The sequence below is a fragment of the Oryctolagus cuniculus genome, chromosome 15, assembly GCF_051225735.1.
Source record: "Oryctolagus cuniculus isolate XC-2025 breed Fujian yellow rabbit chromosome 15, ASM5122573v1, whole genome shotgun sequence".
Lineage (NCBI taxonomy): Eukaryota > Metazoa > Chordata > Mammalia > Lagomorpha > Leporidae > Oryctolagus > Oryctolagus cuniculus.
In genome coordinates, this window is record NC_142881.1 from 70,724,021 (window position 1) to 70,750,512 (window position 26,492).

General features: G+C 50.0%; 1 protein-coding gene and 1 non-coding gene across 4 annotated transcripts in view; one reads left to right on the plus strand and one right to left on the minus strand.

Moving 5' to 3' along the window:
• Positions 1–5,169, plus strand: part of LOC149122061 (cytoplasmic polyadenylated homeobox-like protein 2) — a 33,329-nt gene extending 28,160 nt beyond the window's left edge. For 2 of the 3 annotated variants that reach the window (XM_089313552.1, XM_089313551.1), the window contains exons 2-3: positions 2,372–2,550; positions 3,672–5,169. In XM_089313552.1, the coding sequence (XP_089169678.1) occupies positions 2,372–2,550; positions 3,672–4,394 (902 nt within the window). In that variant the 3' untranslated portion in view covers positions 4,395–5,169. Of the gene's footprint in view, positions 1–2,371; positions 2,564–3,671 lie in introns of all 3 variants that reach the window. The other variant, XR_016221010.1, reaches the window with a different exon arrangement.
• The window catches only part of LOC103347245 (uncharacterized), a 34,480-nt gene extending 21,931 nt beyond the window's left edge, over positions 1–12,549 (minus strand). The window contains exons 1-2 of the transcript XR_016221032.1: positions 12,412–12,549; positions 10,744–10,847 (exon numbers count right to left, since the gene is read on the minus strand). This is a non-coding gene — a transcript (uncharacterized LOC103347245). The remainder of the gene's footprint in view (positions 1–10,743; positions 10,848–12,411) is intronic.
• Positions 12,550–26,492: the final 13,943 nt, after the last annotated feature.

Sequence of the window (26,492 nt, forward strand, 5' to 3'; positions counted from 1 at the left end):
AACCGGGACTAGAACCTGGGGTGCCGGCGCTGCAGGTGGAGGATTAGTCAAGTGAGCCTCAGGCCCCGGCACTATAACACTTTTTGAAAATTTTGGGGGGGCTGGTGCTGTGGCACAGTGGGTTAACGCCCTCCCCTGAAGCACCAGTATCCCATATGGGTGCCATTTTGAGAACCGGCTGCTCCACGTCCAATCCAGCTCTCTGCTATGGCCTGGGAAAGCAGTGGAAGATGGCCCAAGTCCTTGGGCCCCTGCACCCACGTGGGAGACCTGGAAGAAGCTCCGGGCTCCTGGCTTCGGATCAGCACAGCTCAGGCTTTGCAGCCAATTGGGGAGTGAAGCATTGGATAGAAGACCTCTCTCTCTCTCTGCCTCTCCTCTCTCTGTGTAACTCTGACTTTCAAATAAATAAATAAATATTTTTTAAAAATACACATAGCTCCATTTCACTGCCAAATGCTTAAGATACTTCTTAAAATTTTATTTGAAGGTTTATTTTATTTTTAAAAGGCAGAATTACAGAGAGGCAGACAGAGAGAGAGGGAGAGAAAGAAAATAGGGTGAAGGTCCTTCCATCTGCTTGTTCACTCCCCAGATGGCTGCAATGACCAGAGCTGTGCCAACCTGAAGCCAGGAGCTCCTTCCAGATCTCCCATGTGGGTGCAGGGGCCCAAGGACTTGGGCCTTCATCTGCTTTCCCAGGCTGTGGCAGAGAGCTGGATCAGAAGTGGAGCAGCTGGGACTTGAACCGGTGTCCATATGGGATGCCAGCACTGCAGGCAGCAGCTTTACCTGCTACTCCACAGTGCCAGCCCAATCCAGCACTTCTTACTGGCACCTCGCTGTCATGCTGTCCCCCACAGTCCTGCTCTGGTAGCTACTTGGTGTGCAGGTGTGCAGGTGTGCTCTGGGAGCAGAGGCTAGAGAAAGCTGAAGGAAGGGGAGTCGAGGAGAACAGCAACGGGCTTTCGGGGTTTGTGTATTTGGAGGTTTGGTGGCTGACTCCCTGACCCTTTCCTCAGCTCTGCTCTCGCTCTCCCCCCTTCTATCTCCCTCTCTCCCTCTCCCCCTCCCTCTTTCTCTCTCCCTCTCTCCCCATCTCCCTATCTCTCCCTCTTCTCTCCCCTCCCCCTCTCCCTCCCCCTCCCTCTCCCCCTGTCTCCCTCTCTCTCTCTCCCCATGCCTGCACGTTAGCGATGTCCACACTATATTTTGAATGTCACAGTTTCTGTGATGAAGTGTCTCCGGTTTTGCCTTAGGTAGTCTATAGTATGTTCAGATTAACCTTTTTAAAAGACAGAGTGACAGAGAGAGACACACACAGAGAACTGCCATCGCTGGTTCACTCCCCAAATGGCTGCAATGGCCAGGGCTGGGCCAGGCAGAAGCCAGGAGCATGGAACTCCATCTGGGTCTCCCACATGGGTGGTGGGGACCCAAGCACTTGGCCAGTTTTCCACTGCTTTCCCAGGGGCTTCAGCGGGGGCTGGACTGGTAGAGCAGATGGACTCAAATCATTGCTCATATGGGATGCTGATGTCCTCAGGGGTAACTTAACATACTGCACCTCAACCCCCCAGCAGCTAGGTTATACCCTTTGAAGCAGACATATGAAGGTTGTTAATTTGGTTTGCAGTCCTTGTAAGTTTTTTCACTTAAATTCTGATTTAAGAAAAGCAGGATTGCCTCGTGTCAGTTCTTCTGGTGGCCTCTGCAGTAGAGAACTGTGCCAACGTTGGTTTGTCCATAAGGTCTGCTCCCCTTCCAGCATCCAGGAGATGAGCACATACCGGAGGACAGGATTAGACCTTCGGTGCTTTCCTCCCACTGGCATGTCTGACATGGGTGAAGGATATGACCTGTGGACTTGGTGTTAAATCTTCAAGTGCCATTTAGTTGATTGACACAGTGGAGGGTATGCCCACTTTCGACTTCACTCCATTGAGCAAAAAAGCCCACACAGTGATAACAAGCAATAGGGGTACCAGACCTATCCTCGTCAATCCGTGTTAGTCCTTTCACACTTTGCCCCCATATATTTAAATTATTGTTTTCCAGATTGTTGTCAGCTGGTTTATTTGCATTGCCTCAATTACTAGTGGGGCTGAGTGTTTTCCCACCATCTCTGTCTTTGTAGTATATCAATTTTTGCTACAGAAAACCTTCTTCACTCCTGTTACCTTTATGACCTAAATACTATCATCTTCTCACCATAAGTTTCAAAAGATATGCCCACAGTCCATTATTCATTTTATTATGACTAGGTAAGAGGGAAGGTATCACCTTTCTAAAATTTTACTCTATCACAGAGGTCTTTTGTTTTTCTGGATCTTGCTAATATTCTCATGTTTTTTCTCTCTGTATTTTTCAGGAGATGGTCATGACAACATAGAAACACAACATGGAAGAAGAAAAGGAAAAGCACGCCATCAATTTACACCTGAGGAACTGCACATACTGAATCAATCATTTGCAGAGAGTCCTTATCCCGACTATACGACCAAGGAGGAACTGGCCAAAAAACTCCATTGTTCGTTTTACACAATCGAGGTACATAAACTACGTAGATATTTACATGAATATGTCTTTGTGGACAATAATAAAAAATCAACTAATTATGAAAAAGTATAACAGCATTTCATCACATAAGACAGCGTTGACATTTGTTCCCATTTCTTCTTCATGTCATTGTGGATGTGACTATATTAAAGCATGTTATGTGTTATTTTTGAAACAGATTTATTGATTTGAAAATCAGAGTTACACAGAGAGAGAGAAGGAGAGGCAGAGAGAGAGAGAGCAAGGTCTCCCATCTGCTGGTTCACTCCCCACCTGGCCTCAATGGCCGGAGCTATGTTGATTCGAAGTCAGCAGCCAGGAGCTTCTTCTGGGTCTCTCATGTGGGTTCAGGGGCCCAAGCACTTGGGCCATCTTCCACTGCTTTCCCAGGCCATAGTTGAGTGGTGGATCAGAAGTGGAGCAGCCAGGACTTGAACTGGTGTCCATATGGAATGCCGGCTCTGCAGGTGGCGGTTTTACCTCCTATGTCACAGCACTGGCCCCAATTACTCTCATTTTACAAAGGAGAAAAAGTAGAGTAGAGGTTCCATGAAACACTTAGGGTAAGGTATAAAGTAATACTGCTAAGTTATGGCAGATGCTTGTTTGTTTTGGGTATGGCCTTTGAAGAAAATGACATTTAGAATATGATTTAGAATACGTTGAATTAGGAATTCATTCTGGAAAAGCAGTTGGAGTAAAATAAGCAAGCTAAGGGAACATATTTTGAGAACAGCTACTTCAGGTCTAAATGCAGAGGGTGCAAATAGGTTGCTAGAAGATTTGGAAAAGTAGGGATTTGCTCATACATAAGGGCCCGTGCCTCCTTTGAAGTCAGATGGGAATCCAGAATTGTGCACAATTAAGATTTTAATTATTATAAACGTATATTTATATATACATTTACATATCATATTTACTATAAATGCATTCTCGTATTATAAATATAATAACACAGGAAGCCCCTGGAAAGCGTGCTTGCATTTTGCATGTCTTACTCAAGGTCACGAAGGAAATCAGTGATGACGCTGATCCTAAGATGAACTACAAAATTCTCCTACATTGGGGAATATATAGACTCGAAAGTAATTTCTGTTTCATTTCTTTTTTAGAACTGGTTCCAAAATAAAAGAGCCAGACTAGCAGCCAAGAAGAGACGCAAAGTGCTTGAAGCCAGGATGCCATATGCACTCCCTGTCCAAGGTCCCCTAGGTGTAAGCCTGCAGAATTCCCAGGAGCGGTTTCCCAACACTACCCAGGCAGCTGTGCTGGGTGGAGCTGTCTACGCCACTCCACGTGCCCAGGTGTGGTCTCCCAACTTTGCCCAGGCAGCTGTGCTGGGTGGAGCCGTCTACACCGCTCCATGTGCCCAGGTGTGGTCTCCCAACACTGCCCAGGTGGCTGTGCTGGACAGAGCTGTCTACACCACTCCACAAGCCCAGGAGTGGTCTCCCAACGCTGGCCAGGTGGCTGTGCTGGACAGAGCTGTCTACCCCACTCCACGTGCCCAGGAGTGGTCTCCCAATGCTGCCCAGGAAGCTGTGCTGGGCGGAGCTGTCTACAACGCTCCACGTGCCCAGGAGTGGTCTCCCAACACTGCCCAGGTGGCTGTGCTGGGGGGAGCTGTCTGCTCCACTCCACCCACATGGGAGGTTCCCAGCCCGCTCTACGGCTCCTGGGATTCTGGGGTTCGAGGTGCTCAAGAGGCACCGAGCTATGCTCTGGAGAATCAAGGGAACGTAGGAGGTGGATCTTTTCCCCGTGGCGTTCCAGGAGCAAGTTTATTCATCCTTTTTCATCTGCACCGTATTTTGGGAGTTCCAGGTCAGAGATGAGGGTCATGCAGCCTGATTGGCCTTCCCTGCTACCCGGTGTTCCCAGTGCTCAGGGAGCGATGCAACAGCTGCAGGAGCAGAAGAGCTCTTTTCGTTACCCACTATGTGAAGAATGGCAGCAGAATGGCTGGGGAACGCACCCTCAGCAGCCCCAGCAGCCTCCGGATTACTGGCAGGAGCTGCCCTCCCAGGACCAGTTTCCAATGCAGCAGAATCACAACAGCGCAGAGAACAGGGTGCCTTTTCCTCTGTCCCAGCAGCAGCCTGGAGATAGTCAAGGTGATGTAGAGCTCATGTTCTTGCAGGTGTTGAGCACAGCTCTGCGGGTACTCGGTTCTCCAACAGAATCTCACGAGCAAGATACGCAGCAAGGTGGTGCCCGAGATGCCCAGTTCTGAAATCCAGGACATTTTGAAAGAGGAACACACCGGTGCCAACTTCTGGGACTAGAAATGTGGCTGCAGGAAATGGCGTTGGGCTTTTGAGTCAGCAGATGCCTGTGATACTACAATTGTGTACCTGGGAGTCGAAGGTTCTTGAAAGAAAGGAACTAGCTCATAGTGTACATCCTTTGTGTGCGTGGCTGGTTAGGGTTGTGAACATATTTTCTATCATGTTGGCATTTATATTCTTGAAGGACATTTTGTACTGGTAGTTATTGTAGGGGTTTGTGTCATGTTAAACTAGGATTATAGGAGTTAGTTATGCTACCTTTCTTACTATTTTCTATAATTTTGTACAACACTGCACTTAGCCCTTCATTAAAGGTTTGGATTTTACAATGACGGCTCTGATAGATTCATTATAGGGAGATTTTGCCTGCTGGTCTCATTATAGGTGATTAGAAAACTATCATTTCTCCTTGAGTAAAATTTGTGATTATGTTTGCTAATACTAAGTCCATTTCATCTAGGGTTTTAAATTTACTGCTATAAATCATCTGAAGTACCATTAGGGCTTTCATTCCTAGAGTATTTGTGTATGGAAAATGTGTTATTTTCAAGTTTTAGACTAGCATCTTCTAATCTTGGTGTTTTATTGCCAGCTATTTGTCCCTTGGAAGAAAAGTTTGGAGAAAAACCCAGATTGCATGGAGTCCTTTAAATTTCACCATGGGTGCGGTCCCTGGTCTTGAGCAGTGTATGTTGCTGCCTCCCAGTAGGGAACTGTGAAAAAACATTACTTCCCAGGCCGGCACTGTGGCACAGCGGGTTAACACTCTGGCCTGAGCACCGGCATCCCATATGGGCATCGGTATGAAACCTGGTGCTCTGCTTCCAATCCAGCTCTCTGCTATGGCCTGGGAAAGCAGAAGATGGCCCTTGTCCTTGGGCCCCTGCACCTGTGTGGCAGACCCAGAAGAAACTCCTGCCTCCCAGCTGTGGATCAGCACAGTTCAGGCCATTGCAGCCAACTGGGGAGTGAACCACCACATGGAAGTCCTCTCTCTCTCTCTCTCTCTCTCTCTCTCTGTGAAACTCTGACTTTCAAATAAAAAATAAATATTAAAAAAAAAGATCTCTACAGGTGCTGGTGCTCTGGTGCAGCGGGTAAAGCCGCCATCCTATATGGTTGCCAGTTCAAGTCTCAACTGTTCCACTTCTGATCTAGCTCCCAGCTAATGCACCTGGGAGAGTCGTGGAAGATGGTCCAAGTCCTTGGGCCCCTACACCTATGTGTGAGACCCGAAAGAAGCTCCTCCTCCTGGTATAGCTCCAGCTGTTGCGGCCTTTTGGGGGAGTGAACCAGTGGATGGAAGACTCTGTCTGCCTGTCTGTCTCTCTGTCATTCTGCCTTTCAAATAAATACATCTTTAAAAAAATTCTGTAACTCAGACAGTAGTATTTAGACAACAGGCAGGGGCATGGGCAGGGGCACAGCATCTAACAATTTATTCTCTTTCTTGTTTTCCCAAGAATATTCCAAGAAGGGTGATCTTGCAATGCTGTACCCCCAGGGATTGGGCCTCACAGCAAGGAGAGCTGCAAGAGCCCAGCAGGAGTTGGGTTTTGAACACACGATGCGTGCTGCTGTGGGTTGCTTGAGCAGGTAGGGCCCTCTTGCTTCTCTTTTTCCTCTATCCCAGCCACGCCCTCACTCTACAATCCCTCAAAAATGGCTTCTCACAGAGGCAGTAGTTTTAGGGAGCTGTACTTTCCAATCTCCTTGTCACAATAAAGCAGTCCTTTGAATTGTCGTGGGAGTCCAATCATTTGTTGACTCCCCAGGCAAATGAACCCCTTTTGTCTGATATATGGAGGGGCAGGGGAGCTGCTCTAGGACTTGATGAGAGGTGTCCACTCCAAGCTGGAGGGGTGGGCATGCGGCCATATTTGTCCTGTAGTTTGGGGCCTTCTCAATACACAGTTGCTCCTTATGCACAGAACCCTGGAAAGCCAGCCAGTCATTTCCTGCGACCTCTTTCAAAGCAGGACTGGGGACCGGAAGTGTGCAAGTGTGTCAGGTCCTGTCCTGGTCACTTGAGTTGTCAGGCACCACCCAGTGACAACCTGAGGCAGCAGGCACTGAGTCTCTGGCCCTAGCACCTTGCATCTGAAACTGTGCAGAGAAAAGCCCAAGAATTGTTTCTGGTGGGAACTGGGACTTTGCGTCTGGCTACTACAGACCTTCACTCTGTCTGGTGTGTGGAGGCTCCAAGGGGCCCACTGTGCAGTGCGGCACAGTGCAATACTTCCAGCAGGGAGCCAGAATCAGGAACAGCAGGGTGACGTGTGTCCGGGCAGCTGCAATGGGGAGCCTGCTAAGGGGTTGGGGCAGTCCCTGTTCAGCTCTGTGCCTCCCCTTTAAGGTCTTTGCATGTTCCTCTGTGAATTCTGCTGGCAGGGTGGTTGTACTGCAGAATTTCTTGGTGGACAAAGTGTACCTTAGTGTACCTGACTCAGGTGAGATGTGGTCAAAATCAACTCCTAGAGGACATTTCGAAGGTATTTTTAAGTTCTCCATCTCCACCGAGGTCCCTCTTAGCTTGGTGAGCCTGGTTGTCCAATCGCCACCACAGTGGATTCACAGCAGCCACAGACATGCTGATGGTTTCCTCAACAGAGACTGTGTGATCCAGACCCACAGGAGAGTCTGGGTGGGGGTAGGGGGCACATCATCCTCTTTGCATGCCCTTCCTACAATGTCCCAAAGTCACACTGAGCCCTATCAAAGCATCAGCCATGGACATCTGTGGGGCAACCCCGGAGCTCAGCTCCTGGTCCTCCAGTAGAAAGTGGTTGCTGAGAAGACTTGGCTACGGCCACCCATCCCCAGGATCTTCCCACCCTACGGTGTACTGGAGTGGACCCTGAGTTTGAGTCCTAGCTGTTCCACTTCTGATCCTGCTCCCTGCTAAAATGCCTGGGAAAACACCAGAGGAGGGCAACTGCATCCTTGTGGGAGACCCACAAGAAGCTCCTGGCTCTTGGCTTCAGCCTGGCTCAGCACCAGTCATTGCTTCCATTTGGGGATGAGCCAGTGGATGGAAGACTGTCTCTGTCTCTGCCTCTGTTGTATATCTGCTTTTCAAATACAGAAAAATAAATATTTTTTAAAACAACCTTTCTTCACCAGTCTGGGAAATGTGACATTGTACATTTATCATTATGCAAGGAGATGCCACCAAGAATATCCAAAGCCAGGAGCAAGTGAGCAGTACCAGTGGGTGGCCAAGGGAGGATATTGGAGAAATAGCTCTGCTATTTCTGCTAAATAGTGGTGGGTGAGTAGGATGCGACACCCTCTCTTAGATGCTCTTGCCTGGAAGCCTCAGGTGGGCAGTGCAATTCCACCTTCTCTCTTGGCTCCCTGTCTGCTCCTGGTTTCTTCAGAAAAGTAGTAGAGGAGAAACAGATCTGGCATTCACAGGCTTGGGTTCGACACCCATCCTGATGCTTCTCTCTTGGCCTCTAGACTTGACTTAAAATGATTCTTAATGAATTAGGACTCTGGCTTTCCAACCATGTGTCCAGAGGAGTCCTTTTTTTCCTATAAAATCTTACTCTGGAGTCTTAGCTTAAAGTGAACCCTGCATGGGTTGAGGGGCTGTGGCTGCCTTATCCATCTGAATCTCAGGTCTGAGACCTCTGAGCCTGCCTGTGTCTGGATCCTTCCTTCAGCAATGGGTGATGGCATTTCTGAGCCGTCTTGAGCTGGTGTGAAAATGTCTATTGCTTTCATTTTTCCCCCCAAATCAGTCTCAGGGTCCCAGAGTTGACACAGCTGTGGGACAGGGGACATTGCTCACGTTCTGGCCTGGGTCGGCCCCTGGGTGATCAGGAAGGCTCTACCAGGACGAGTGCAAGCCTTTGAGCTCAGCTTAGTGTTTCTAGAGGCTTGTGGGTAGCCTAAGGAGGTGGCAAATTCAACAGTGTAAGATGGTGGTGAGATACAGGGGTCGCCTGCATGGCCCATCATCAGCTGTTGGAGAGGCGCGCCTCTGGCCAGGTAGCCCCTCTCCTGACATTGACCGAGCTGGCCTGCTGACCTTTTTCTTTGCAGGACTCCCTTTGGCTCTATATCCAGCCTCTAAGACTCCCACATCCACCGTCATTACTTCATGGTTTCTCTCTTTGGCAGGAAGACACCCAGATGCAGAGAGTGGCCCGGGTCCTGCGCTTACCCCGTGCTGTTTCCATCTCCTGTCAGGTGGTAACTGGATGTCCTGTAGGGTAGTTGCTCGTACGTCCCACAGGCCCTTTCCCCTGGCCAGGGCCACCTGGCATGTCACCTTCCCTCATAAGTTAAACATATAGTCCAATCGTATCTCTGGTTAAAAGAAATTCAGAAAGGTATGTATTTTTAAAACATGGGATTTAAGAGATTATTTTATAACCTGATTGTGTCCGTGAGCTCCTGTTTAGGGACTGGCACATGGAAGGTGCTTAGTAAATGTTAGTTTCCTGCCACCTCCAAGGTCAGTTCTGTATCTACATACAGCACAAAGTACTCTTTCCTACAGGATGATGACTGAATTAAAAATTACCAGGTATGGATTAAAACAAAAGGGAACTCAACAAAATATTACAAGTAGTTATTCCTGGGCAGTAGGATTTGGGAAGCTCCAAATTTATACCATGTCTTCATGTATTCATGCATTCAAATTTATTTACTCTTTCATTGATCTCACAAATCAAAAGGAGTATTAATTCTGATTGATAGTGAGCTATGGCACATTCTAACACGTTAGATCCTTAAAGGACTGGTTTTAGGAACACAGTAAGAGAGACGCAACCTCCCTGGGCTTGTTCTCCTTCTCCCTTCAAAGAAGTGTACAACACAACACAGTCTTTTGGTTTTCATTAGAGGCTCCAAATGCCAGTCACAAGAGCTGTCAAGCTGTGGGGCTGGGCCAAACATCCTCGGCTAAGACCTCAGGGAGGCCCAAGAGGCCACTGGGAAGGAGTCTCAGAACACTTGGGCATTTCCTACCACAGTCTCAAGCCCAGAGAACAGTTTCAACAAAGCCACCTGGAAATCCCCTTGCACTCTGGCAAAGGGCGACTGTGTCACTCCAAAGCATAGAGATGGGTTCAGCCTGCACGGAGGGAGAGCAAAGGAACAGGACTTCCCTGAGGACCCCACTTGCAGAAGGTCCCGCGGGGAGAACTGGAGGCTGCTTACTGTGAGCCTTGCAGGTCTTGCAGGAGGGCACTTGATATGGGGGATTGGGAGGGTTAAATGGTAATCTGACCTGGAGGCCCAACACAAAGGTAACCTCACTAAGAGGATGATTTCCCCTAAACACAAATGCCAAGGATGGAACTGCAAGAGGCAGGCTGGAGGAGGCACGTGCAGCAGCCATAGAGAACTGCACAGGAGGATCCCTCTGAGGACCTCCCAGAGACAAACAGTCAGCACTGTGTCTGCAGCATACCCAGCTCCCAGACGCCTGGTCCCCAGGCAGCACCCACTGAAGACTATGTCCTCCATGCCCTAACTATTCCCACCATTCCAAGGGGTCCAAAGGCAGCTGTTGCTGGGGAACAAGGGAAAAAAGAACGAGAGAGAAGGCACCAGCTGCACCCTGTTCGCTAAGCCAGGCTCCTCAGCCCCTGCTCGATGATCGGATGATCTGATTTAGAACAAAGCTTATGGCTTTAACAGCTGGACTTCCTGACATCTCAGAGTGACTAGGATTACCTATGCATCTGCTTGAAGTTTCACCTGCAGTTAAAGTGGCAGCAGGGAACAGTCTAGTTTAAGGGGGATTTCTAATGATAAAATCTAACAGAAATCTGGAAAGATTCCTAAACGTGAACTAGATCCATTTTCAATACCTAAAGGCAACTGCAGGCCTTCAAGGTCTCCAGTGAGACCAGCGTGTTGTTTTTGCAGGTCACCTTACCTGTTGTGCAGGAGGGTGTGATGATGGTCCACCAGGGACTGAGTGAACGAGCCCAGGAGCCCAAGGCTCTCATAAGGGATGCTGTGTGGCCAGAGGACAACCCACTGAAAGAGAACCAGAGGCACAAAGAAACCATTAGGGCACCTGAAAGACGAGCAGGTAGGAAAGAACACCGATTCTACCAAACTAACTACCGGGGAAACAGGGTCTGAAGGAGGGCACCTGAATCTCCATCCTCTATTTCTAAAAAGCAGCTCCAATGGATGTGTGCCACAAAGAAACGAGGTGATGATCAGGCTCCGTGCACTGGCGGAACGGATCCGATTTTCATGAATTCCACCCCAAACATTATTTCCTAGACTTGTAGGAGTCTGCGTGCTTTGGCCAGCTTCTGTCCTGCAAACGGTGGCTTGGGCTCAATCTCGCAGTTAGAATCATGCTCTTCCACTCTTGCACACCACGCAGACATACACGGAAAATCAGGCTCGCGAAGGTTTAACAGCAACTCCTCGTTCATGTAAGGCTTTTGTGGTGACCTTACCAACTCCTCCTCAGGCTCTGTTACAAGCCTTTCTGTGAATCACTGTCAACCCCTCCAAAGTTTAGTGCTCCACTTAGATCTGCACCAAAGGCAACACTACTTCTCCCAGGATGCTGTTTAAAGTCAATATTCCAATAAAGTACAACATATCACTGCGGCCTCCTAACCACGCGGTGGAGAGGGGCTGGCATCTGCCAGTTCCACTAAATCCCAACTCGAATCTTCAGTTTCCCAGCTTGTGTGTTCGAACAGGGTCGCGGGATCCTGGCACAGAAAGGGCACTCGGGAAAACTAGAGTCCCACGCCTCCATCCTGCACACGGCGAAAGGAGGGCGGAGGTGGTCAGAGCGACGCCGCTGTGGAAATGACACCCGTCCAGGTTCCAGGATCTCCCGGGAAAGATCCAAACTAGCTTCGCCTTCCTCCTACATGATACCGATTTACCCCCAACCGGTTTCCGGGCTTCTTTCCCGTTCGTTATCCTGGAAGTGAGACGAAAGTCACTCCTCCCCGCAGTAGAGCTGTCCTCCTGCTGTCACACCGGTTCTTGCTCACCAGTGAAATCCTAGCCATCCCTTGGCTTTATCCGCTGTTTTCCAAGCAACTCCCCCTGCTTCAAACACTCTAAACCTTCTAAAACCCGGCTTAGCGTCCACTGGCTTCGTAACCTAGGCAACCGCCAGGCGCGCATGCGTACCGACGCCGTTCCCACGGCGCCCCTCGCGCTATGACAGCCCGGAGGGCCAAAACACAAGTGTCCGCGCTCGCGCCTTTTGCCTCACCGCAAAGTATCCCAGCCCCAGCCCCATGACCAGCGAGGGCAAAGGTGGTCGGGCGGTACGCAATAGGCGGTAGCATCCCTTCCGGCCATCCTGTTTGCCAGTACCATGGCTCTCAGTGGTCAGGTGGGGAGTCGTGCCCGCCCCCACGTGAGGACGGCCAGGCCAACCGGTTTCGCAGGGCCAGGAACACCTACCAAAAGCCTTTGCTTGCGCTTGCGCCAGCGCTTCCTTCCGGGGCGGAAGAGCTGGAACTGCGCCTGCGCGGGCTCTCCTCCAAGTGGAGGCGGACCTCTGGATGAGAGGAGCGCTTGCTCCAGGCGGTTGTCCCAACTCCGAGGCCCCTACCGTGCAGTAGCCTAAGGAGAGCATGATGACCGCGAACCAGAACAGACTGCCCCTCTGGAAGTAGGCCGCGTTGCCTGCCATCATCGCCATCGCCATCGCTGCAGCTGTGTTCTTGGCGTCGCGGCCGGCTGCGCTACTAGTGTGGTGGACGCGGGACCAGCAGGGGCGGACCTGGGCGGCAGCTCCGCCCAGCCCGAGGGAGGGAGAGGGCCCGGGGATCGCCAAGCGCAGGTGGAGGCCCGGCCAGCCCCGTCTTGGCCTGGTCACTATCTGTAGGGGACATCCTTTCCAAGCGTCGCTCTCTGTAACGCTGTCTTTCCAATACATAAATCTTTTTTAAAAAACGATAAATAGGGGCCGGTTCTGGGTGCAGTAGGCTAGGCCACCACCTGTGGCCCTGGCATCCACATATAGGCATCCTTGAACTATGACCACTTGACCATGATGGATCTTTTTGATTGCTGTCAGTTTTGATTTGGCAGTATGTTAAAAATTTTCCATCTATGTTCATCAGAGATTTTCACCTATCCTTTCTTGTGTTCTTTTCTGGCTTGAGTATCAGAGTAAGGCTGGCCTACAGCAACGAGTTTAATATACAAATATTATATACAAATTGCATGTATTTCATATATACATTTAGGAGCATGGTGATCCTTCCCACCCACGCTCCCATCCTTCTTCCTCCTCCCTCTCTTAGTCCCAATCCTAAATTTTTTTTTTTTGTTTGACAGGCAGAGTGGACAGAGAGAAAGAGAGAAAGGTCTTCCTTTACCTTGGTTCACCCTCCAGTGGCCGCCATAGGTGGCGCACTGCGGCTGGCGCACCACGCTGATCTGATGGCAGGAGCCAGGTACTTCTCCTGGTCTCCCATGGGGTGCAGGGCCCAAGCACTTATGCCATCTTCCACTGCACTCCCTGGCCACAGCAGAGAGCTGGCTTGGAAGAAGGGCAACTGCGACAGAATCTGGTGCCCCGATCGGGACTAGAACCCAGTGTGCCGGCACACAAGGCGGAGGATTAGCCTAGTGAGCCGCAGCACCAGCCATCCAATCTTAATTTTTACAAAGATTTATTTTCAGTTTACTTTATACTCATTATCCCTACACTAAGTAAAGAGTTCAACAAACTGTAGAGACAAGGGCTGTAAACCATCATTGCATCTCAGAGTGTCCATTTCAATTCTATAGATTACCTTTTAGGTACGCTTAGTTACCATAGGCAGAGTGACAGAGATGGGAGGCAGGAGAGAGAGACAGAGACAACCATTCCATGTTCTGGTGCATTCCCCAAATGCTCACAACAGCTGGGGTGGGGCCAGCACCAGGCTGAAGCCACAGTCAGGAAGACTCCATCTGAGTTTCCCATGTGGAGAAGAGGAACCCAAGTACTTGGACCCTCTGCTGCCTCCCAGGCACATTAGCAGGAAGCTGGGTTGGAAGCAGAGCAGCCAGGACTCGAACTCTCCTCTCCCACATGTAAATTCACACGTAGTGCAGCAGTAGAGGGCTGTACAGTAGCGCCAGAGGAGTGTGATGAGATGTCTGCAGAGCAGGATGGGCATGTGCTGAGACACAGCAAACACCCCACACTCTCCCAGTGTCATCGGATGGGGAGAACAACATGAAGAAAGCATCGTGCATCTGGAGAATTAGGGTAGTTTTTGGTTGCTAGAAGAAACAATGTGAAATTAAATTTCATTGCTAGAAGAAACTGTGAAATTGTCCGCAGATCAAAACTCTTCTGATTCCTAATTCCACTCACAAGCAGGGCTACCCCTGCCTTTCCAGACAAGAGGTTAATTACCCTGATTGGCAGGTGGGCACAGAGGTGTGGTCAGATAGGGGCATGAGGTCACTCGGGGTGGGGTGGAGGCCTGATCTTCCAGCTCACAAATGTGATCAATTTTTATTTATTTATGTATTTGAAAGTCAGAGTTACACATGAGAGGAGAGGCAGAAAGAGAGAGAGAGAGAGAGAGAGCTTCCATTGCCGGTTTCACTCCCTAATTGGCCACAATGGCCATAGCTGTGCTGATCTGAAGCCAGGAGCCATTATCTCCCCCAACACCCCACCCCCAGTCTCATCGGTTCCAGGGACCCAAGGACTCGCGCCATCCTCCACTGCCTTCCAAGGCCATAGTAGAGAGCTGGATCGGAAGTGGAGTAGCCCGTTCTCAAACTGGAGCCCATATGGGATACTGGCGCTCCAGGCCAGGTCCTTAGCCTACTGTGCTACAGCGCTGGCCCCAGGAGGTGGTTGAGATGTGGGTGGGACCAGGGCGGTTTCTTGCCCAAGGGTATAAAGCTCAAATCATTGTGATGACTGATGATGATGATGCTCAGTAGGTTTCCTGCAGGAATTGGGTATAGAGGACATTCGTTCATAACTGCTTCATGGTTAGGTGAGAGGTGGCACAGAGTAAAAAAGTAATGTTGGCTGTTGTTCTTACTATTGTTGCAGTCTAGTGGATTAAGCATTGAGATGTCTGAGAAAGGGTCAAGCAGGTAGCTAAAGTTGGGTTTATGAAAATGCACATTCATTGCTGGTGCCACGGCTCACTAGGCTAATCCTCTGCCTGTGGCGCTGGTACTCCAGGTTCTAGTCTGGTTGGAGCGCCAGGTTCTGTCCCATTTGCTCCTCTTCCAGTCCAGCTCTCTGCTGTGGCCCGAGTAGAGAGTGGAGGATGGCCAGGAGAAGCGCCTGGCTCCTGGCTTTGGATCGGCGCAGTGCTCTGGCTGTAGTGGCCCTTGTAGGGTGAACCAACAGAAGGAAGACCTTTCTCTCTGTCTCCCTCTCTCACTGTCTAACTCTGCTTTCCAAAAAAAAAAAGAGAGAGAGAGAAAAAGATAAAGAAACTGCAAACTCATTAAGTGGGCATTTGACAGAAAATCATTAGGAAAACTCAGTGTGCTGGAAGTCAGTTTGCTGAATCACCAGTTTACAGTTTACTGGATTCACCAAACTGATGGGCTGTGGCTTTAACATGTCAGGTCATGGAAAAAAAATGCTACATTAAAAGAAAAAAAGATTTATTAGGGCCAGTGTTGTTCACTAGGTTAAGCTGCTGCTTGCGATACTAGCATCCCATATGGGCATCCATTTGTTTCCCAGTGGTGCCACTTATTGTTAAAGATGTATTTATTTATTTGAAAGGCAGAGAGGCAGAGGCAGAGAGGGAGAGAAAGAGAGGTCTTCCATCCGCTGGTCCTCTCCCCAGATGGCCACAACGGCTGGAACTCCGCTTCTGATCCAGCTCCCTGCTAATGTGCCTGGGAAAGCAGCAGAGGGTGATCCAGTTGCTTGGGCCCCTGTGTTGTACCTGAGTGAGTGTAAACAAAGGAGCACCACACATTGATAAAATTTGATGGTCCTTTATTGCCGGCGGTGGAGAGTGGGCTCATGCCCAAAAGAACTCTCGACCCTGAAGCCCAAAGCAACAGGGTTTATAAAGGCAAAAACTGCAAAATTGGGATGGGAATACATGGTTGCTAGGATCGGGAGAATACATGGTTATGGGGGTCAAGCTGACCTAAAACCGATGCGAAACGAGTATCAATTATAATCTTGACAATGCCAGTTGCAATCTTAACAATTTCAATTATAATCTTGACATTAATCCAGGTATTGGTTTTAATCATATGTAGGGCATAGACAAATTACATTTTTATCATTAACCCAGGTGCAGCCTATCCACTTCCAAGCTTGAGCGATCATGCTAGGGGGTTTCTATGCTCTGCCTAGTGTGATGTAGTGGACTGCTATTGTTCAACTGTTTTAGACCATAGTTTCAGAGCAGAGCCTCATGGTGTATGTGTGTGTTGGGGAGGCACCTTCCCAGAATGGAGTCTCAGGTTCCCCAAAATGGAATCCCTACTGTCAAGGTGTTACTTCACCTGCACCCACACAGGATACCTGGATGAAGCTCCTGGCTTCTGCCTGGCCCAGGCTTGGCTGTTGCAGCCTTTTAGGAGTAAACCAGCAGATGGAAGATCTGTCTTTCCCTCTCTCTATGTAAGTCTACCTTTCAAATAATAATAAAGATTTATTTATTTATTTGAAGGCAGAGTTACAGAGACAAAGTGGGGGGAAGGGAGAGATATGGAGGTCGAGATCTTTCATCTACCAGTGCATGCCCCAAATGGGCACAATGGCCAGAGCTGAGCCAGGCTGAAGCCAGGAGCTTCTTCTAGTATCCTAAGTGGGTGCAGAGGCCCAAAGCCTTGGGCCTTCTTGCACTGCTTTTCCAGGCACATTAATAGGGAGCTGAATCAGAAGTGGAGCAGCCAGGAATCAAATTGATGTCCATGTGGGATGCTGGCATTGCAGACAGCAGCAGCTTAACCCACTGCACCCAACTCTGGCCCTGAAAATGCTACATTTTGAACAGGTAAACCACGAACTGAACATAGGTTTGGACTTGTAAGTTAAACTGTTGACATCACAGAAACAATGGGGGAAATGAATATATAAGTCATTGATCCCAAAAGTGAAAAAAATTCCAAACTTCTGGGAAATAATAATAATAATAATAAAAAGTCCAGAGAAAAGACATTTAGGAAACACAAGTCCACTCTGTAGAGCACCAGAATCTCAAGTTCATTTGTTACCACACTTTTTTTTTAAACTGATGATCTTTATCAAAATTGTCATGCTGATAACTTGATTGTGGTCAAAGCATTTTCTTCCAGCATCACTGGGAACTCTTCCTGTAGCACTTGAAACAGGTGTCAGGCTGGCAGGACGGAGTTTTTCAGTTCTCAGAATTGTACAAGCCTGGTGGGAGCTCACAGTTGGCCAGTGGTGATTCTCCAAGGCCAAGCTGAACAGGAGTGGGAGCCAGGTCATAAAGCTGCCAGGAGTTCCCAAAAGTTCTGGCTTTTCCTTGTAGGTGATAACTGGGAGGCATGTGTTTCTGAAGTTCACCTGAATACTTATTTCAGGGACTATATTTGTGCTGGTCACACCTACACTGCAGGGCTCAATACACAGGATTGGATGTGTGTTGGTGTCATAGGCAGGCATATAGGATAAGCTGTGGCTTAGCAGGTTATCGCCCTAGCCTGAATCACTGGCATCCCATATGGGTGCCAGTTTGAGAACTGGCTGCTCCACTTCTGATCCAGCTCTCTGCTGTGGGCTGGGAAAGCAGTGGAGAATGGCCCAAGTCCTTGGGCCCTGCATGCATGTGGGAGACCTGTAGGAAGCTCCTGGCTCCTAGCTTAGGATCTGCACAGTTCCGGCCATTGCAGCCATCTGAGGAGGGAACCAACAGAGGCAAGATCTCTTACTCTCTCTGTTTTTGGCTTTCAATAAATAAATAACATTTTAAAGGTTTTATTTATTTATTTGAGAGATAGAGTTACAGAGAGAGAGAGGGAGAGACAGAGAGAAAAGTCTTCCATCTGCTGGTTTCCTCCCCAAATGGCTGAAACAGTAAGAGCTGGGCCAATCCAAAGCCAGGAGCCTGGAGCTTCTTCCTGGTCTCCCATGCGGGTGCTGGGGCCTCAGCACTTGGGTCATCTTCCACTGCTTTCCCAGGCCACAGCACAGAGCCAGATCTGAAGAGAAGCAACTGGAACTGGAACTGGGATGCTGGTGATGCAGGTAGAGGCTCAGCCTACTATGCCCCAGCAACACCTGTAAATCTTAACAAAGCAAGGTCAATGCACTACTCAGTGAACATCCCCTGAAGCCAAGGTCCACAGGAAAAATATGAAAACTCTCCTGAGTTGTTCAGGTAGAAAAAGAGAGATTTTCCAATAGAGGTTGATGATTTAGAAGGTGAGCCCTACGATTGGGCAGTGTGGGAGCTGGTATGTTGACCTTTGCCAGTGATGTCTAAATAATGGCATGAGAATAGAAGTGACTGCCTGGAGTTGGGGAGAGCATAAAAGCAAATGAATATACCTCATCAAAATATTCTTTGAAACAACTTTGATGTAAGATGGAAGGCCACCATCTACTGGAAATTCACGGTGCTGAGGTAATGAACTTTGAATTACAGGAATAAAAAAAAAAAAGCCAGGGAAACCGGGCTACGTCCAACTTAATTTTTTTCAAAGATTTAGTTATTTATTTGAAAGTCAGAGCTACACAGAGAGAGAAGAAGGGGGGAAGAGAGAGAGGGAGAGATCTTCCATCCTCTGGTTCACTCCCCAACAGGCCGCAATGGCTGGAGATGCACTGATCTGAAGCCAGGAGCCAGGAGCTTCTTCCAGGCCTCCCATGCAGTGCAGGGACCCAAGCACTTGGGCCATCCTCTACTGCTTTCCCAGGCTGTAACAGAGAGCTGGATCGGAAGTGGAGCAGCCTGGACATGAACCAGTGTCCATATGGGATGCCGGCACGGCAGGCCGTGGCTTTCCCCACTATGCAACAGCATCGGCTCCCCAACTTAATTTTAGTTTGTTTTCTCTCAGCCCTAGTCTCCTTTCAGATGTCCAGTTCTCAAACTATTCTATGGAGGTTTTGGCTGTTTTGAATGAATTATTTCAATGATTTAATTACTGTACGATGTTAGACTTATATTGACTTTTTTTAAGATTTCTTTTTATTTGAAAGAGTTACAGAGAGAGAGAGAGAAAGAGAGAGAGAGAGAGAGAGAGAGAGAGAAGAATCTTCTTCCCAGATGGCTGCAACAGGCAAGGCTGGGCCAGGCCAAAGCCAGGAGCCTGGAGCTTCTTCTGAGTCTCCCATGTGGGTGGCAGGGTCCAAAGCCCTTGGGCCATCTTCCACTGCTTTCCCAAGCCATTAGCAGGGAGTTGGATGGGAAGTGCAGCAGCCAGGACATGAGCCAGCACCCATGTGGGATGCTGCCACCTGCCCACTATACCTTAATGCTGGCCCCTTATGCTGACTTCTGAAAACCATTTATTTTTGTGTACCTGAGAGGCTGAGTGAGAGAGAGCAAGAGAGAGAGAAACCTTCTGTTTGCTGGTTCACTCCCCAAATGTCTACAACAGCCAAAGCTGGGTCAGGCTGAAGCCAGGAACCTAGAAATGCATCCAGGTCTCCCAGTGTAGGCTATAGGGCCCATGCACCTGAGCCATCACCTGCTGCTTCCCTGGCTACTTTGGTGTGAAGCCAGATTGGGAGCAGAGTAACTGGGACTGAAACCCACACTCTGCTATGGGCTGGGGGCTGGTGGAGGGGGAGCCCTCTCAGCTCCTCACGCTGTCCTGGAGGCAAAATCCAAGGCCCCAGAACAATGGTGCCCTTAGGGTGTGAAACCCTTCCAGAAGCTGCTCTGGACCACAGGGGAGGGAGGGGCCTCCCAGGTGAAGATTGTGGGCTCAGCTGCCAGTTTTACTGCTGAGATTTTATTTAAACAAACAAATTTGATTTAAAACAAAACAACCAGTGTGTTTTTAAAATGTGTGTTAAAGGTATACAAATTGCTGGTCAGAAATACTGGGAACTTTTCCTGTGGAGTTCTAGTGAGTGGCCGGGCTGGGGGTAGGGACCAGATACCCTGGAGCACCTCAGCGATAGATGCTCCCCAGGGAAGTTTTGCTGGGAGCAGAAAGCGCTCTTATCCCCTCTTTGCCTGTTCTGAAGGAAAGAGTTCCAACCAACAGTGTGTTCTCTGTTTGAATTTGGGTTTATACAAAATGCTTTACACCAATTATTCATATAATCAATATGTTTAAAAACATTTATTTATATTCATTTGGAAGGCATAGTTACAGAGAGATAGAGAGAGGGATCTTCCATCTACTGGTTCACTCCCCAAATGGCAGCAAATGGCCAGGGCTGGGCCAGGCTGAAGCCAGGAGTTTCTTCCCGGCCTCCCACATGGTGCAGGGGCCCAACCACTCAGGTCATCCTCTGCTGCTTTACCAGGGCTAAGCGGGGAGCTGTATGACAAGTGCAGCAACTGGGACTTGAGCTAGCACCTATATAGGATGCTGGCTGGAGGCAGAGGCTTAACTTGCCATGAAACAACACCAGCCCTGAATGTATAAGTTTTTTTTCTGGACAGGCAGAGTTAGACAGTGAGAGAGAAACAGAAAGAATGGTCTTCCTTTTCCGTTGGTTCACCCCCAAAATGGGCACTGCGGCCATCGCGCTGTAGCAATCCGAAACCTGGAGCCAGGTGCTTCCTCCTGGTCTCCCATGTGGGTGCAGGGCCCAAGCACTTGGCCCATCCTTCACTGCCTTCCCGAGCCACAGCAGAGAGCTGGACTGGAAGAGGGGCAATGGAGACAGAATCCGGTGCCCCAACTGGGACTAGAACCTGGGGTGCCGGCGCTGAAGGTGGAGGATTAGTCAAGTGAGCCTCAGGCCCCGGCACTATAACACTTTTTGAAAATTTTTGGGGGGCTGGCGCTGTGGCACAGTGGGTTAACGCCCTCCCCTGAAGCACCAGTATCTCATATGGGTGCCATTTTGAGAACCGGCTGCTCCACGTCCAATCCAGCTCTCTGCTATGGCCTGGGAAAGCAGTGGAAGATGGCCCAAGTCCTTGGGCCCCTGCACCCACGTGGGAGACCTGGAAGAAGCTCCAGGCTCCTGGCTTGGGATCAGCACAGCTCAGCCATTGAAGCCACTTGGGGAGTGAAGCATTGGATGGAAGACCTCTCTCTCTCTCTGCCTCTCCTCTCTCTGTGTAACTCTAACTTTCAAATAAATAAATGTTTAAAAAAAAACCCACATAGCTCCATTTCACTGCCAAATGCTTAAGATACTTCTTAAAAATTTTATTTGAATGTTTATTTTATTTATTTAAAAGGCAGAATTACAGAGAGGCAGACAGACAGAGAGGGAGAGAAAGAGAATAGCGAGAGGGTCCTTCCATCTGCTGGTTCACTCCCCAGGTGGCTGCAATGACCAGAGCTGTGCCAACCTGAAGCCAGGAGCTCCTTCCAGATCTCCCACGTGGTTTCAGGGGCCCAAGGACTTGGGCCATCATCTGCTTTCCCAGGCTGTGGCAGAGAGCTGGATCAGAACCAGTGTCCATTTGGGATGCCAGTACTGCAGGCAGCAGCTTTACCTGCTACTCCACAGCGCCAGCCCAATCCAGCACTTCTTACTGGCACCTCTCTGTCATGCTGTCCCCCACAGTCCTGCTCTAGTAGCTACTTGGTGTGTAGGCCTTCAAGGTCTCCATCGAGACCAGTGTGTCGTTTCTGTAGCTCTCCTTACCTGTTGTGCAGGAGGGTGTGATGATGGTCCACCAGGGACTGAGTGAACGAGCCCAGGAGCCCAAGGCTCTCATAAGGGATGCTCTGCGGCCAGAGGACAACCACTGAAAGAGAACCAGAGGCACAGAGAAACCATTAGGGCACCTGAAGACCGGCAGGTAGGAAAGAACAATGATTCTACCAAAGTAACTACCGGGGAAACAGGGTCTGAAGGAGGGCACCCGAATCTCCATCCTCTATTTCTAAAAAGCAGCTCCAATGGCAGTTTACACCAAAGAAACGAGGTGATGATCAGGCTCCGTGCACTGGCGGAGTGGATCCGATTTTTCATGAATTCCACCCCAAACATTATTTCCTAGACTTTAAGAGTCTGCGTGCTTTGGCCAGCTTCTGTCCTGCAAACGGTGGCTTGGGCTCAGTCTCGCAGTTAGAATCATGCTCTTCCACTCTTGCACACCACGCAGACACACTCGGAAAATCAGGCTCGCGAAGGTTTAACAGCAACTCCTCGTTCATGTAAGGTTTTTGTGGTGACCTTACCAACTCCTCCTCAGGCTCTGTTACAAGCCTTTCTGTGAATCACTGTCAACCCCTCCAAAGTTTAGTGCTCCACTTAGATCTGCACCAAAGGCAACACTACTTCTCCCAGGATGCTGTTTAAAGTCAATATTCCAATAAAGTACAACATATCACTGCGGCCTCCTAACCACGCGGTGGAGAGGGGCTGGCATCTGCCAGTTCCACTAAATCCCAACTCGAATCTTCAGTTTCCCAGCTTGTGTGTTCGAACAGGGTCGCGGGATCCTGGCACAGAAAGGGCACTCGGGAAAACTAGAGTCCCACGCCTCCATCCTGCACAAGGTGAAAGGAGGGCGGAGGTGGTCAGAGCGACGCCGCTGTGGAAATGACACCCGTCCAGGTTCCAGGATCTCCCGGGAAAGATCCAAACTAGCTTCGCCTTCCTCCTACATGATACCGATTTACCCCCAACCGGTTTCCGGGCTTCTTTCCCGTTCGTTATCCTGGAAGTGAGACGAAAGTCACTCCTCCCCGCAGTAGAGCTGTCCTCCTGCTGTCACACCGGTTCTTGCTCACCAGTGAAATCCTAGCCATCCCTTGGCTTTATCCGCTGTTTTCCAAGCAACTCCCCCTGCTTCAAACACTCTAAACCTTCTAAAACCCGGCTTAGCGCCCGCTGGCTTCGTAACCTAGGCAACCGCCAGGCGCGCATGCGTACCGACGCCGTTCCCACGGCGCCCCTCGCGCTATGACAGCCCGGAGGGCCAAAACACAAGTGCCCGCGCTCGCGCCCCGCCCCTCACCGCAAAGTATCCCAGCCCCAGCCCCGTGAGCAGGGATGGCAATGGTCAGGCGGTACGCAATAGGCGGTAGCATCCCTTCCGGCCATCGTGTTTGCCAGTACCATGGCTCTCAGTGGTCAGGTGGGGAGACGTGCCCGCCCCCACGTGAGGAAAGCCAGGCCAACTGGTTTCGCAGGGCCAGGAACACCTACCAAAAACCTTTGCTTGCGCTTGCGCCAGCGCCAGCGCCAGCGCCAGCGCCTGCGCCTGCGCCTGCGCCTCCTTCTGGGGAAGAGCTGGAACTGCGCCTGCGCGGGCTCTCCTCCAAGTGGAGGCGGACCCATGGATGAGAGGAGCGCTTGCTCCAGGCGGTTGTCCCAACTCCGAGGCCCCTACCGTGCAGTAGCCTAAGGAGAGCATGATGACCGCGAACCAGAACAGACTGCCCCTCTGGAAGTAGGCCGCGTTGCCTGCCATCATCGCCATCGCCATCGCTGCAGCTGTGTTCTTGGCATCGCGGCCGGCTGCGCTACTAGTGTGGTGGACGCGGGACCAGCAGGGGCGGACCTGGGCGGCAGCTCCGCCCAGCCCGAGGGAGGGAGAGGGCCCCCGGCTCGCCAAGCGCTGGTGGAGGCCCGGCCAGCCCCGTCTTGGCCTGGTCACTATCTGTAGGGGACATCCTTTCCAAGCGTCGCTCTCTGTAACACTGTCTTTCCAATACATACATGTTTTTTAAAAAACGATAAATAGGGGCCGGCGCTGGGTGCAGTGGGCTAGGCCACCACCTGTGGCCCTGGCATCCACATATAGGCATCCTTGAACTATGACCACTTGACCATGACGGATGTTTTTGATTGCTGTAAGTTTTGATTTGGCAGTATGTTAAAAATTTTCCATCTATGTTCATCAGAGATGTTCACCTATCGTTTCTTGTTTTGTTCTTGTCTGGCTTGAGTATCAGGGTAACGCTGGTCTCCAGCAACGAGTTTAATATACAAATATTATATACAGATTTCATGTGTTTCATATATACATTTAGGAGCATGGTGATCCTTCCCACCCACGCTCCCATCCTTCTTCCTCCTCCCTCTCCTAGTCCCAATCCTATTTTTTTTTTTTTTTGTTTGACAGGCAGAGTGGACAGAGAGAAAGAGAGAAAGGTCTTCCTTTACCTTTGGTTCACCCTCCAGTGGCCGCCATAGGTGGTGCACTGCGGCTGGCGCACCCTGCTGATCGGATGGCAAGAGCCAGGTACTTCTCCTGGTCTCCCATGGGGTGCAGGGCCCAAGCACTTGGGCCATCTTCCACTGCACTCCCTGGCCACAGCAGAGGGCTGGCCTGGAAGAGGGGCAACTGGGACAGAATCCGGTGCCCCGACCAGGACTAGAACCCAGTGTGCCGGCACACAAGGCGGAGGATTAGCCTAGTGAGCCGCGGCGCCAGCCATCCAATCTTAATTTTTACAAAGATTTATTTTCAGTTTACTTTATACTTTATATATACTTTATATATACTTTATACTCATTATCCCTACACTAAGTAAAGAGTTCAACAAACTGTAGAGACAAGGGCTGTAAACCATCATTGCATCTCAGAGTGGCAATTTCACTTCTATATATACCTTTTAGGTACGCTTAGTTACCATAGGCAGAGTGACAGAGATGGGAGGCAGGAGAGAGAGAGAGAGACAGAGACAACCATTCCATGTTCTGGTGCATTCCCCAAATGCTCACAACAGCTGGGGTGGGGCCAGAACCAGGCTGAAGCCACAGTCAGGAAGACTCCATCTGAGTTTCCCGTGTGGAGAAAGGAACCCAAGTACTTGGACCCTCTGCTGCCTCCCAGGCACATTAGCAGGAAGCTGGGTTGGAAGCAGAGCAGCCAGGACTCGAACTCTCCTCTCCCACATGTAAATTCACACGTAGTGCAGCAGTAGAGGGCTGTCCAGTAGTGCCAGAGGAGTGTGATGAGATGTCTGCAGAGCAGGATGGGCATGTGCTGAGTCACAGCAAACACCCCACACTCTCCCAGTGTCATCGGATGGGGAGAACAACATGAAGAAAGCATCATGCATCTGGAGAATTAGGGTAGTTTTTGGTTGCTAGAAGAAACAATGTGAAATTAAATTTCATTGCTAGAAGAAACTGTGAAATTGTCCGCAGATCAAAACTCTTCTGATTCCTAATGCCACTCATAGCAGGGCTGTCCCTGCCTTTCCAGACAAGAGGTTAATTACCCTGATTGGTAGGTGGGCACAGAGGTGTGGTCAGATAGGGGCATGAGGTCACTCGGGGTGGGGTGGAGGCCTGATCTTCCAGCTCACAAATCTGATAAATTTTTATTTATTTATTTATTTATTTGAAAGTCAGAGTTACACAGAGAGAGGAGAGGCAGAAAGAGAGAGAGAAAGATAGATAGAGAGAGAGAGAGAGAGAGAGCTTCCATTGCCGGTTTCACTCCCTAATTGGCCACAATGGCCATAGCTGTGCTGATCTGAAGCCAGGAGCCAGAATCTCCCCCAACACCCCACCCCCAGTCTCATCGGGTCCAGGGACCCAATGACCCGGGCCATCCTCCACTGCCTTCCAAGGCCATAGTAGAGAGCTGGATCGGAAGTGGAGTAGCCAGTTCTGAAACTGGCGCCCATATGTGATACTGGCGCTCCAGGCCAGGTCCTTAGCCTACTGTGCCACAGCGCTGGCCCCAGGAGGTGGTATTGAGATATGGGTGGGACCAGGGCGGTTTCTTGCCCAAGGGTGTAAAGCTCAAATCATTGTGATGACTGATGATGATGATGCTCAGTAGGTTTCCTGCAGGAATTGGGTATGGAGGACATTCGTTCATAACTGCTTCATGGTTAGGTGAGAGGCGGCACAGAGTAAAAAAGTAATGTTGGCTGTTGTTCTTACTATTGTTGCAGTCTAGTGGATTAAGCATTGAGATGTCTGAGAAAGGGTCAAGCAGGTAGCTAAAGTTGGGTTTGGGAAAATGCACATTCATTGCTGGCGCCACGGCTCACTAGGCTAATCCTCTGCCTGTGGCGCTGGTACTCCAGGTTCTAGTCCAGTTGGAGTGCCGGATTCTGTCCCAGTTGCTCCTCTTCCAGTCCAGCTCTCTGGTGTGGCCCGAGTAGAGAGTGGAGGATGGCCAGGAGAAGCGCCTGGCTCCTGGCTTTGGATCGGCGCAGTGCTCTGGCTGTAGTGGCCTTTGTAGGGTGAACCAATGGAAGGAAGACCTTTCTCTGTGTCCCTCTCTCACTAACTCTGCTTGTCAAAAAAAAAAAAAAAAAGAAAAGAAAAGAAAAGAAAAGAAAAGAAAGATAAAGAGAAAAAGATAAAGAAACTGCAATCTCAAGCCGGCGCCGTGGCTCAATAGGCTAATCCTCCACCTTGCGGCGCCGGCACACCAGGTTCTAGTCCCGGTTGGGGCGCCGGATTCTGTCCCGGTTGCCCCTCTTCCAGGCCAGCTCTCTGCTATGGCCAGGGAGTGCAGTGGAGGATGGCCCAGGTGCTTGGGCCCTGCACCCCATGGGAGACCAGGAAAAGCACCTGGATCCTGGCTCCTGCCTTCGGATCAGCGCGGTGCGCCGGCTGCAGCGGCGGCCATTGGAGGGTGAACCAACGGCAAAGGAAGAGCT